Source organism: Meles meles, chromosome X, assembly GCF_922984935.1.
Source record: "Meles meles chromosome X, mMelMel3.1 paternal haplotype, whole genome shotgun sequence".
NCBI lineage: Eukaryota > Metazoa > Chordata > Mammalia > Carnivora > Mustelidae > Meles > Meles meles.
The window spans coordinates 47,492,949-47,505,959 of NC_060087.1; the positions used below are offsets into that span (position 1 = coordinate 47,492,949).

The 13,011-nt window shown below is 37.4% G+C and overlaps 1 protein-coding gene across 3 annotated transcripts in view; it reads right to left on the reverse strand.

Annotated features, from left to right (window-relative positions):
- The window catches only part of WNK3 (WNK lysine deficient protein kinase 3), a 157,738-nt gene that overhangs the window by 19,006 nt on the left and 125,721 nt on the right, over positions 1 to 13,011 (reverse strand). For 2 of the 3 annotated variants that reach the window (XM_045994705.1, XM_045994704.1), the window contains exons 18-21: positions 7,974 to 8,205; positions 7,408 to 7,538; positions 6,240 to 6,862; positions 2,658 to 2,869 (exon numbers count right to left, since the gene is read on the reverse strand). In XM_045994705.1, coding sequence (XP_045850661.1) covers positions 2,658 to 2,869; positions 6,240 to 6,862; positions 7,408 to 7,538; positions 7,974 to 8,205 — 1,198 coding nt within the window. The remainder of the gene's footprint in view (positions 1 to 2,657; positions 2,870 to 6,239; positions 6,863 to 7,407; positions 7,539 to 7,973; positions 8,206 to 13,011) is intronic. The other variant, XM_045994706.1, reaches the window with a different exon arrangement.

The following is a 13,011-nucleotide window of genomic DNA, read 5'->3' on the forward strand; positions in this document are numbered from 1 at the left end:
AAGATGAGCAGCATCAGTCAGTTTTCTGTCTCTGCAACCTGACAAAAGCCAGTTAAGCAAGGATTAGAAAGTGAAAGAATGATTTGGATCATAACAAACCAAAGCCATCTGCAAGTCAAAGTTCTGGGGAAACAGAAACAACATAAAAAGAGCAAGTCACTTAAGAACAAAACAGATAGCTCCCTTGGTTAAGTGGCTGCCTTCAGCTCAGGTCATGATCCCAGGGTCAAGGATCAGGCCCTGGGAAGGGCTCTCTGATAGGCAGGGAGTCTGCTTCTCCCAATACCCCTCAACTGCTTGTTCTCTTTCTCTGTCTCTCTCATGCTCTCTCACACTGGCTCTTTCTCCCTCAAATAAAGAACTAAATCTTTTTTTTTTAATTATAGCAATTAATGGCAGTGTATTAGATTGAAAGTCCACATGCTTCTGCTGTTAAACTCCGAAAGTTGCCCTCAATCTAAGTTTACCCTTCAGTTCTATCTTTACGAGGATCACAAAGTAGAGTTCCCATTCTTAAGATCTGTATTACTTTTCTATTGTTGCTATAACTAATTACCATAGATTAGTGGCTAACATCCATACCAAATGCAACACAAATTTATTTATTTATTTATTTATTTTAAAAGATTTTATTTATTTATTTGACAGAGAGATCACAAGTAGGCAGAGAGTCAGGCAGAAATTGAGGGGGAAGCAGGCTCTCTGCTGAGCAGAGAGCCCGATGAGGGGCTCGACCCCAGGACTCTGAGATCATGACCTGAGCCGAAGGCAGCGGCTTAATCCACTGAGCCACCCAGGCGCCCCAACACAAATTTATTATAGTATTGTAGGTGAGAAGTCCAACATGGGTCTCACCAGACTACAATCAAGGTGTTGGCAGGGCTTCATTCCTTCTGGAGGCTCTAGAGATCTGCTCCCCAGCCTTTTCCAGCTTCTACAGTCAACCTGAATTCCTTGGTTTGTGCCCTCTTCCTCCATCTTCAAAGCTAGCAATGTTGCATCCATCTGACACTGCTCCCCCACCCTCACATATTTTCTCTGACCCTCTCTTCTGCTTCCCTTTTCCACTTTAAAGGACCCTTGTGATTACATTGGGCCCACCTGGATAATCCAGGATAATCTTCCTATTTTAAAGTTAGTTAATTAGCAACCTTAATTCCATCTACAACCCCCATTCCCCTTGGCCATATAACCAAACATAGTCTCAGGTTCCAAAAATTTGCACAAAGACATGTTTGGGGGCCATTATTCTGTCTACCACAAATTCTGTTGTGATCTTACATATATCCTTATAGTTCACCATCAGCCCTCACTTAAATGCACATGTAAGCAGGAAGTCTGACCCAATTAACAACTTCTTTATTAAGAAGAGACTGATCCTCTTTTTTCAAATCAAAGAAGTACATTTTTCTAATAGTCTCATAAATAAGAAACAATTATCTCTTACAACACATAGAACATGACAGTATTTTTAAGATTATCTTTGTTAGTTACAAACTCCTCAACAAACTCTAGCTCCCAATGATTGCTAAAGTTTTTTTTTTGTTTTTTTAAATATTTTATTTATTTATTTGACAGAGAGAGAGAAGTCACAAGTAGTCAGAGAGGCAGGCAGAGAGAGAGGGAGAAACAGGCTCCCCACCGAACCGAGAGCCCGACGCGGGGCTCGATCCCAGGACCCTGAGATCATGACCTGAGCCGAAGGCAGAGGCTTAAACCACTGAGCCACCCAGGCGCCCCTGATTGCTAAAGTTTTAAAAACTATTTGCAGAATGTACTGCTAACAGTGATATACCAATATATTCAGAATTAATTAAAAATTATTTGAACACAGACTTAGTTACTTGGCTGCATTCTTTTATATTTGCTAAAGGAAAAAAATCTCTCTTCCATGGAACTGGCTATGAAAGTAGAAAATATCCCAGCTCTGAGTTGCAGATGTTAGAGATAGGATAATGGACATTAAAGAGACCAAAGAATTAAATAATTAGCTTAATGACTGAGATGCAGCCAATTTACACTATGCTTTGATACCTGTAGTATGTATTAATAATTATCAGTGGCAACAATAACAATGTATTTCTGTACTTTTAAAATTTCCTAAAATAGGGCGCCTGGGTGGCTCAGTGGGTTAAGCCACTGCCTTCGGCTCAGGTCATGATCTCAGGGTCCTGGGATCGAGTCCCGCATCGGGCGAGCCTGCTTCCCTCTCTCTCTCTCTGCCTGCTCTCTGTCTACTTGTGATCTCTCTCTGTCAAATAAATAAATAAAATCTTTAAAAAAAATTTCCTAAAATATTTTTGGAATCAGGAAATAACTATTAAAAATTAAAAACCTGAAATATCAAAAAAAACACAAAAACCCAACCCTATTTGCAGGATTGAAGTTGGGCTTCCAGGTGTTTGTTTTCCAAATGAAAACATAGAACACACTCATCTGCTCTACAAAATCTATCATCTAGCCTCACCATAATTTCACAAAAGAATTTCTACCAAAAAAGGTAGAAAAGAATCTTAGGATAATGTATACTTCTTTAAAGCATCTTAGTGTAATAAGAAATAAATTATAAAAAGTAATAAATAATTATATCATCATTATATTTCTTACTTTGCTGATATTTGACCAGATTTTTAAAATCACTTTTAAGACCGATTTACCTGTAGCCGCTGTGCCACTATCCACATGTGTCAAGGACTGTGGGCGGCTACGAAGTTTGCTTTTGAAAGATCTTGGTCTCCGTGGTGATGAAGGCGGCCCAGGAACCTCTGATGATTGGATTTTGCTATCTTTAATTGTCCGAAGGCGTTCATAGAGCTCCTGCAGCTCCTTATTCTGCTGGGTTTGAAGATTTACCACCTCCTGAATGTGTCTAAATGAAAATAATGCAGAAAGCATTTTAATAGCACTGGCACCATACAGATGACTCAAGAAATATCTACATCAATACAAGGCAAGTTTAACAAGGAATTTTGATTAACAATGTGAAAATACAGAATATTCACAATTTAGGATGAGATATGCCTTCCTAAGCTCAACATTAAACTAATCAGACATTAAGAAAAAAGTGAACAAAGTGACAAGAACAAATTTCTAAAACTTCAATATAGGGTGCCTAATGGTTCAGTCTGTTAAGCATCTGCCTTTGGCTCAGGTCATGATCCCAAGGTCCTGGGATGGAGCTCTGCATCTGGCACCCTGCTCAGCAGGAAGCCTGCTTCTCCCTCCGCCTCTGCCTCTCTCTCTCTGTCATAAATAAAAAAAATTTTAAAACTTCAATATAGTGAAAGACAATGAAATACAATTTAAAGTCACAGAGTATTGCTAATATTAACCTTTTCTTTATTATATGTTGCAAGTATAAATAACAAAATGTTTGCAACATATACTGAAAGGTTAATATACAGAATATACAAATAATTCCTAAAAAAATCAATATGAAAAGGACACCTGGGTGGCTCAATCAGTTAAGCGGCTGCCTTCAGCTCAAGTCCTGATCCCAGGGTCCTGGGATCGAGCCCGCATCGGGCTCTCTGCTCAGTGGAGAATCTGCTTCTCCCTCTCCCTTTGCCCGCCACCCCCATTCATGCTTGTTCGCTCTCTCTCTCAAATAAATACATAAAATCTGTTTAAAAAAATCACTAAGAAAAAAAGAAACCACCTTATAGGAAAAAGAGGAAAGACTATGAGGTGACTCCAAAAAGGAGATATAAGCAGGCAATAAATATGAGATATGAACAACCTCACTATTAGGAGAATACAATTATTTCTTAAGAAATATTTTTAATTCATCTGATTGGAATAAAACTAAAAGGATCAATAATACCCAGTTCAATGTTAAGAAGTGAGAAAACAGGCACTTTCATATATATATATATATATATTCTTTTTTAAAGTAATCTCTATGCCCAACATGGGGCTGGAACTCATGATCCCACGATCAAGAATCACATGCTCTACTGACTGAGCCAGGCAGGCACCCCACTTTCACATATATTTGTTTGGTGAATAAAATAAAGCCACCTGAACAACAATTTTAGCGGTATCTAACAATTTAAAGTATACATACCTTTTAACCCAGAAATTCTACTTAGGTATCTATCCAACAAAAATACTCACATAAGTATGTGAAAATATAAGGCTGTTTACTTCAACATTGTTTAAGCAAAACAAGAAATAAAGTTGAAATGTCCATTAATGAGGGATTAAATAAAATTTAAGTGGCTATTCTAATATATGGAATAAAGATTATTTATGCAAACATGTACATATATAAGCAACAATTAAGTAAAAAAATTGTAGAATAACATGTATATTATGACCTCACTTTCATAAAGGGCAAAAAGTATATAATTATAAATGCACAGAAAAATGTAGGCAAGATATATACCAAACAGTTCACAGTGGTTGCCTCTGAGAAATAAGATTAGGGCATGAGAAGTAAGAGGCTATTTTGTGTGCTTTTTTATTGTTGTGATACTATGATTTATATTAAAATATATATATATTTGGTCTTTATCCCTGTTCCTGGAATATAGCTCCTAAAACCCTAGTAATTTCTTAAGCTATAAGGAACAATAAGAGAATCTTTTATTTTTTTAAGATTTTTACTTATTTATTTGAGAGAGCATGAGCACGGAGAGCAGCAGAGGGAGAGGGAGAATCAGACTTCCCGCTGAGCAAGGAGCCCAATGCGGGGCCTGATTCCAGGACTCTGGGATCATGACTTGAGCCAAATGCAGATGCTTAACCAACTGAGCCACTCAGGTGCCCAGAGAATCTCTTATTTTAATATTTGATCTATTGTCCTCAAATAGCTCCAGTTCCTAAAGTAGCTCTGGAGTGATAAAGGTTAAAGGAATCTTATTATTTAAAACAAGGCCCTTGGAACCACACCTGAGTTTATATTAATGAACTGACTTTTGAAACAGCCCCTAAGGATGGGGGCTGATTGCCAGGAGAACCAAGCAAGGGATAAGAGGGTGGGACTTTCAGCCCCTCCCACTCTACCTCTGAGACAGAAGGAAGAGATTGAATTAATCATCAGTGGCCAATGGTTTAAATTGGTCATGCCTACCACAATGAAGTTTCCATAAAAATCCCTTAGCTATAGGGCTGAGAGAGGGTCCAGGTTGGTAAAAACATGAAGATGCTGGGACAGTAGCACTCCCAAGAAGGCATAGAAGCTCCATAACACTTTCCCTATACCTTGCCATCTGGCTGTTCCTCAGTTGTGTCCTTTTATAAGAAACTGATAACCTGGGGTGCCTGGGTGGCTCAGTGGGTTAAAGCCTCTGCCTTCAGCTCAGGTCATGGTCCCAGTGTCCTGGGATCGAGCCCAGCATCTGGCTCTCCACTCAGCGGGGAGCCTGCTTCTCTCTCTCTCTCTCTCTCTCTCTCTCTCTCTCTGCCTGTCTCTCTGCCTACTTGTGATCTCTCTGTCAAATAAATAGATAAAATCTTTAAAAAAAAAAAAAGAAACTGAAAACCTAGCAAGTAAACTGTTCTTCCTGACTCTGTAAACTGCTCTAGTAAATTAATTGAATCTAAAGAAGGGCTTGTGGGAACCTTTGATTTACAACAGTTTGGTCAGAAGCATAATTTAACACTACTAGGGCTTATGATTGGCATCTGTGGGACTGAGCCTTTAACCTGTGAGATCTGATGCTATCTTTGTCAATCCTCAAAAATTTTCAATCATTAAAATGTTACCAATCATGGGGCACCTGGGTGATACAGTCAGTTAAGCATCTGACTCTTGGTTTTGTCCCAGGTCATGATCTCAGGGTCATGAGATTGAGCCCCATGTTGGGCTCCATGCTCAGCACGGAGTCTGCTGGAGATTCTCTCTCTGCCCCTTCCCTGTGCACACATGTGCTCTATCTCTCTCTCAAATAAATAAATAAACAAACAAATAAATAAATATTTTTTTTTTTAAGATTTCATTTATTTATCTGACAGAGAGATATCACAAGTAGACAGAGAGGCAGGCAGAGAGAGAGAGAGAGAGGGAAGCAGGCTCGATGCTGAGCAGAGAGACTGATGCGGGGCTCAATCCCAGGACCCTGAGATCATGACCTGAGCCGAAGGCAGCGGCTTAACCCACTGAGCCACCCAGGTGCCCCAAATAAATCTTTTTTTTTTTTTTAAAAATTACCAACTGTAAATTAGCTATCAGTCAAATACTTAGTTCTATAAAACTCCAGGCAACCAGATTTGTGACAAAAGAGAAACGATCTTACTTTTCTCGTAATCTCTGAAGCTCCACCTTCAAATCCTCATCCTCTATTTCTGACTCATCATCACTGCTCATTGGAGAAGATGGTGAATAGAAGAGTGAGCTCTGTGTTTGGTTATAGGCTTTTTCTTCACGGAAGGGTAAGCACTGATCACTCTCTGGACCAGTCTTTGCCACTGACTTCCCTCTGCCAGCAAGAGTGGCTGAAAATTCACTATCAGAGCTAGGCTGTTTACCAGCAGTAAGTATCTCTCTCTCTTTAAGCAACAGTTCAAGTCCAGAATGCATACTACTTCCCGTGGCTGAGTTCTCTTCCAATTCTTTTTCTGGGGTCATTGAAGATACATCAGTCTCACAAGCTGTGCTGAAAGATGAGAAATTGTCTCCTTGTTTGGGAATTCTTTTCCCTTCTTTGAAAGTCTCATGAAGAGCTTGTAACTTCTGAGAAGAAAGTGAAGTTTGTGGATTATGCATGGCAGGTTCCATTTCCACTAATTGAGACTTCGCTCTGTCCATAAAGGCTAGAGCTTCTTCACTAGAATGGGTTGTCATTTTTTTGAATGCTGGTGTGTGTTCTATTCCAAAAGACATCACTTTCACTGACTGCTGCTGAGGAACTGTAATCACCTGAGATACAAAAAGGCAAAAGTGGCTGGCTCTGTCTAACCAAAGAGTAAACCCACAGAGAAATTCAGTATCAAAATATGGCACAGACAAGTGAATGGTCTGCTGTGACGTACACACATCGATAACACCCAAACTTAAAAACCCCATTTATAATTCTCATTATAATTTTCAAAGTCTTTCAATTAGGTCCCCTGGGTAAAGAGAGTTGGCTTCAAATTGCTCAAACAAAATTCTGTAATTTAAAAAAAATCGATAATTCAAGTTGCTGAGATTCTAAATGACAAGAAACAGATTTATAAAAAAAGGTGACCCAACCACCCACTGAAAAATGATGACTCATTTCTGTGCTCTTTTCCACTACTAAAATCCCCATTTCTTTAGACTTAACTCAAAGTCTACAAAAGGCAAGGGATGTGTGTAAGGGGAAAAAATTAAATATGACAATAATCTACATTCAAAATGAGTATTATTTAAATACCAAGATCTCTAATGCTATTCTCTTTTACAATGCCCTTATAGATAAAGATTCAACCAAAGACACAAACCTGGAACCGACCCCGCTGAAATGATCCACTCATCGCTTTACATCTACTCAAAGCCCTAGTATCAGCCATGGACTCTCCCTTCAGGGGAATGGGATCAGGAGCAACTGCTGATCTCGTATCTTCTGTTTCCACTGCAAGTTTTGCACAATTGTAAGCAGAAAAGAGAAAATTGTTTGTTAAGACTAAATTTGTTTACATTACCAAAAAGTGAAGAAAAGTAGAAAAAGCTTAACGCCTGCTAAATAATTAAAAAGTGTTAATGTAATAAGCAACACTGTAGAAGTTGCTTGTTGTAGAAGTTGTAGAAGTTGCTAACTCAAAATCAGACATTGTAAGATTTATCCCGAGACTTAGTATCTACATGAAATGAATAACTATAAAACGAAATTAGTTACAAAAGGAAAAGTAAAGTGGCAATGACACTAATGGGACATGTCACAGACATTGGCTACGTGGAAAAAGTGGTAAGGTTTGTATATGAACAAACAAACAAACAAACAAAAAAAAAAAGAAGTAAATGAAAAGTGATGTTACCTAGTCTATGTCCCTGACTGTAAGCACACTACCTTGATGGACTTTTGATCTCTTGAAAAAGCTGGTTGACTGCCGTAGCCTGTATGCCCAGCTTTTTAATTTGCGAGTCCAGGATTTCTTGCTAATAGGATTTTTGAGACTAGGACAAGTAAAGCTTAGGCCAAAATATCCACCTCCTGTCTGCAGATGAATGGCTCCACCACTTGACACAGCAGCAGGATAGGCCTCTGGATCCCCTGGCAGTGAAGCATCTGGGGACATCTCCTAATGGAGACAAAAAGAGAAAAACCAAAATGGCAATAATTTAGGTAAGGTGAACAGTTGTTTATATCATTGGACTTTCTTGCACGGACTAATCAGTAATCAAAAATGGAATGCTATGTATACCTGCATATCAGAGCAAATCTGAAGTATTCAACTTACCGGAATAAATCCTTCCCCTTTCTTTAAAAATATTATTTGGACTTCAGACAAATAAAGAACAGAATATTAACCTTCTACCCTAGAATATTTTTCATTACAGCAACTTTGAAAACTGAATTAAAATTATCTCCTTCATATGCTTCATTTATTAAGAAAAAAAGGTTACTGAAACCCTATGCTCTTAAAATGAAACTTTCATTTATGCTCATATTATTTGAGAGAGTTAAAGATGCCTAACACACATGATAACATAGAAAAAAGCTTTTCTAGGCATTTAGATTTATAGAGAAATATTACCAAATCAAATTTCTTACTTTATGTCAGCACGCAGAAACTTACAATGGACCTTGAAATTATTTCAAATTCTTGCTATAAAAATTGTTAACATCAGGCCACAGCTCACTATAAAAATCACTCTCCTCTTCTTGCCTCCCATCCTTTGTCAGAATGTCAGAATTAACTGTTGTACTCTAAATGAGTACTTAAAAAATAAATCCTCTATAACAGTTAATACAAAAGTACACAACTTTGGGAACATGAGACTCGTCTCTACTAATCTAGAAAATTAAATGAGGGGGCGCCTGGGTGGCTCAGTGGATTAAGCCGCTGCCTTCGGCTCAGGTCATGATCTCAGGGTCCTGGGATCGAGCCCCGCATCGGGCTCTCTGCTCTGCAGGGAGACTGCTTCCTCCTCTCTCTCTGCCTGCCTCTCTGCCTACTTGTGATCTCTCTCTCTGTCAAATAAATAAATAAAATCTTAAAAAAAAAAGAAAGAAAAGAAAATTAAATGAGTATTAAAAAGTTCAAAGAATGGGATTCAGCATTTGTCTTCAGGAAGATAGCGTAAGTGGCATTAAGTACACTGGAGCCTTGAATAAGCATTAACACTCAGGGCAGGTCAGCAGTTATTAGAATTCTGAACAATCAGTTCTTATTTTCTGAAGTCCTATTTTGGAAAAAAAATCTCATTCTGAACTAGTAATAATGTTACTTTCATGAAGAGAAAAAAATTCTCAGTAATATTAAATTTAGAAAATGTTGCATTGGTCCCACTGAAATTACAGAAAAATTTTTAATAAGTAATAACTGGATCAAGATGGTGAGTTAAGCACAAGTTCTAGCCTACCTTATCAGTCCAAATACATAGACATGACAGAAAAAAAAAAAAACAGGCATAGACACATGCGTATATGACTAAAGGAAGAAAAAGAAGCCCATGACACAGGCAGTAACTATTTCAAAATGCTGCAAACTTGGGTGGCAGATATAGGCAGTGAAAACCAGCCCTGGCCATCCGAAGGGAAGAGTGGTTGGCTAGAATGCTTACAAAGCTGTCCCCAATCTGTCTCCTATCTACCTCAACATCATCTCATAACACTCTCCTACTTCTTGGACTTCTTTTGGTTCCTTGAACAGGTCTCCACCTATGACTCTTAACCACCACACACAAGTTCTTCCCTGACTACCCTATATTAAGTAATCCCCTACTCATTCTATCATAGCCTTTTTCTTTCTTTCTTTGTTTAGGATCTATCTTCTCCCACTAGAATTTGGGCTTCACAAAGAGAGATCTTGACTTACTCACTGAATGGGAGAGTAAACTGGTTGGGGTACCAAAGAAAGAATAGCCAGGCGGTTCTTCTTTCCTTCCCTACCTCCACAGCAAGCAAAAGATAGCAGAGGCATCTGCTCCCAAATAAGAGTGGCAAGAAGAAAATGTTATGTGGCCCAATCAGCAATGTAGAAAGGAGACAACATCCAGAAGGAAGGGAAAGCCCTTCCACCTTTGAAGAAGATTAAGCTACCTTCTAGGCAGCATTTCAAGAAAAGCTGTAATATTTAGAGCCAAGATGTGTGTCCCATGCCTTTCCCACAATTACTGGAGGAAGGCTACAACAATTTTATATATAGCATTTAGAGAGACAAACAAAAAATCCTACAGGGGAAAAAGAAAAAATGAGTCTAAGAATCACCAAACACTTACGGGAAATCAACACTATAAGAAAACATTAGGGGCACCTGATTGGCTCAGTCAGTAGAGCATGTGACCCTGAATCTCAGGGTCATGAGTTGAGGCCCCACATAGGGTGTGGAGCCTACATATAAAGTAAATAAATAAAAAAATTTAAAAAGAAAACACTAAATTCAATAAGAAGAATAGCCAAGTTTTGAAATAGCATCAATAACATAGAATAAGACTTTAATATCTCCAGAAATATGTGTGAAGATAATACAACCATAAGAAAATTTATGAACTACAGTTACTGGAAATTAAAAATATAATCCTCAGGGTGTCTGGGTAGTTCAGAGAGTTAAGCATCCAACTCTTAATTTCAGCTCAGATCATGATCTCAGGGTTGTGAAATTGAGCCCCATGTTGGGCTCTGTGCTGGGTATGGAGCCTGCTTAGGATTCTCTCCCTCTCCCTCTGCCCTTCTCTCTTCCCCTCTCTAAAAAAAATGAAAAAAAAATTAAAATAAAAAAGTAATAACAGAATCCTTGACATAAAGAAACAGCTGAATAGGAGACTGGAAATAGCTTAAAAATTGAGAAATTCTTCCAGTACAAAAGCAAAAGGACAAAGAGAAAGCAGACAATGAAAAGTTAATAGATAAGAAAAGCAGCAAATGAAGAAATAAACCATCGCTATTTACAGACAATATGATCTTATATATTATACAGAAATACTAAATGATACACAAACTCAGCGAAATTGAAGGATACAACATCAACACAAAAAATAGTTGTATTTCTATATATTAGCAATGAAAAATCTGAAAAGGTAATTAAGAAAACAATTCCATTTATAATAAAAACAAACAGAATAACAATGGTACCGGAACAAATGGATAGTCAGATGCAAAAGAATGAAGGTGAATCTTTATTTCACACCATATACAAAAATGAACGCAAAATGACCCAATCATGTACACTTAATCAAGTGTACACTTGTGTACACTTGTATAACCTGTACACTTAATCAAGTGTGAAGCAATAAAGGCATTTTTGGACTTCAAAAAATACCCAAATTAGTCACCCAAGCAACAAATTTTAAAATATTACTCATTGAAGCATTTTGTGGTAGGGGAGGAAGGAATTCTAGGACACCAGAAATAGTGGCAAGTAAGTTTGATCCAGAAGTAGCAATGGACGCTTAGACAAAAGAATCCATTTGACCTTGACAAGTGAGTGTCTTCTGGGCAACAAAATTTAAATGACAGAAAATTATTTTTCATTTTTAATGGTTCTAATCATCTTACATGATCATCGGATAACAATATAATCATAATATAAATGCTGTTTACTAACCTTCAATTCTTCAAATCAACCCACAGACAAAGCACAACCAATGTTACAGAAAAAAAAATGTAGATGTTATAAACTTTGCCAGTGTTAAAAAGCAATACAAGTAATAAAAATTAGGAGGTATGTGGGAAAGAAGAAGAAAGGGAAAATATAATAATTTCCTCACCCTTCATAGTAGTAGGTATTATCTAAAAGTATTCAATCAAAAGATAGATGAGTAAGTACATTATTTACAATTTATTAATGGCAACGACTTCGAGAATTAAAACCAGGAACTGAACAGTGTTTGGGGAGTAGAATGGGGTATAAGAAGTTGTTAGCATAATTACTTTTAATTTTCTATCCTTCTGAATTGCTTTCCTGTTTATATATTAACTACATAATTTAAAATAACTAGTTTACAACAACATAAAGCTTTATGTTGTATCTATTCACTGGGATATTATGACATTGTTTAAAAAACATAAGTGAGGTGGAACTATGTGGACCAACATGAATAAGTGTTCATTAACTGAAAAAATGCAGAATAGCACATGCATGTAGAGAAGTATATGTATAAAAACATATGTATCTATGTCTTTGTAAATATGTAATAAAGAGGTATGACTGGGGTGCCTGGATGGCATCAGTTAAGCATCTGACTTCTGCTCAGGTCATGATTGTGGGCGGGGACTGAGCCCCAGGTTGGGCTCCCTCCCCCAGCTCGTGCTCTCTTTCTCTCTCAAATAAATAAATAAAATATTTTTTATTTTTTTTTATTATTTTTTTTAAAGATTTTATTTATTTATTTGACAGAGAGAGATCACAAGTAGATAGAGAGGCAGGCAGAGAGAGAGAGAGAGAAAGAGAGAGGGAAGCAGACTCCCTGGTAAGCAGAGAGCCCGATGTGGGACTCGATCCCAGGACCCCGAGATCATGACCTGAGCTGAAGGCAGCGGCTTAACCCACTGAGCCACCCAGGTGCCCCAATAAAATATTTTTTAAAAAGAAGTATGATTATACAAATATCTGTATGTTAGTTAAAACTATGTCTGCAAAGATTCATTAACAGCTGTGTCTATAGGTTTGGAAGTGGGATGGATTCTACTTTACATACACACATATGATACTTATATAATAATAACAATAATAAAGAGATACAGTGGTGAAGATTTAGAAATATAACTATGATATACCATAAAATGAAAAGATAAATTTGAAGACCAATATGCATATAGCACAATCCTGTTTTTGTAAATAAAAAGTTATAGGGATGTAAAAAGATCCATGTAAGCTTAAGAAGGTTAAGTATCAAATACTGGATAAACACCAGATAGTCATTACCCCTGTGATTTGAAGGAA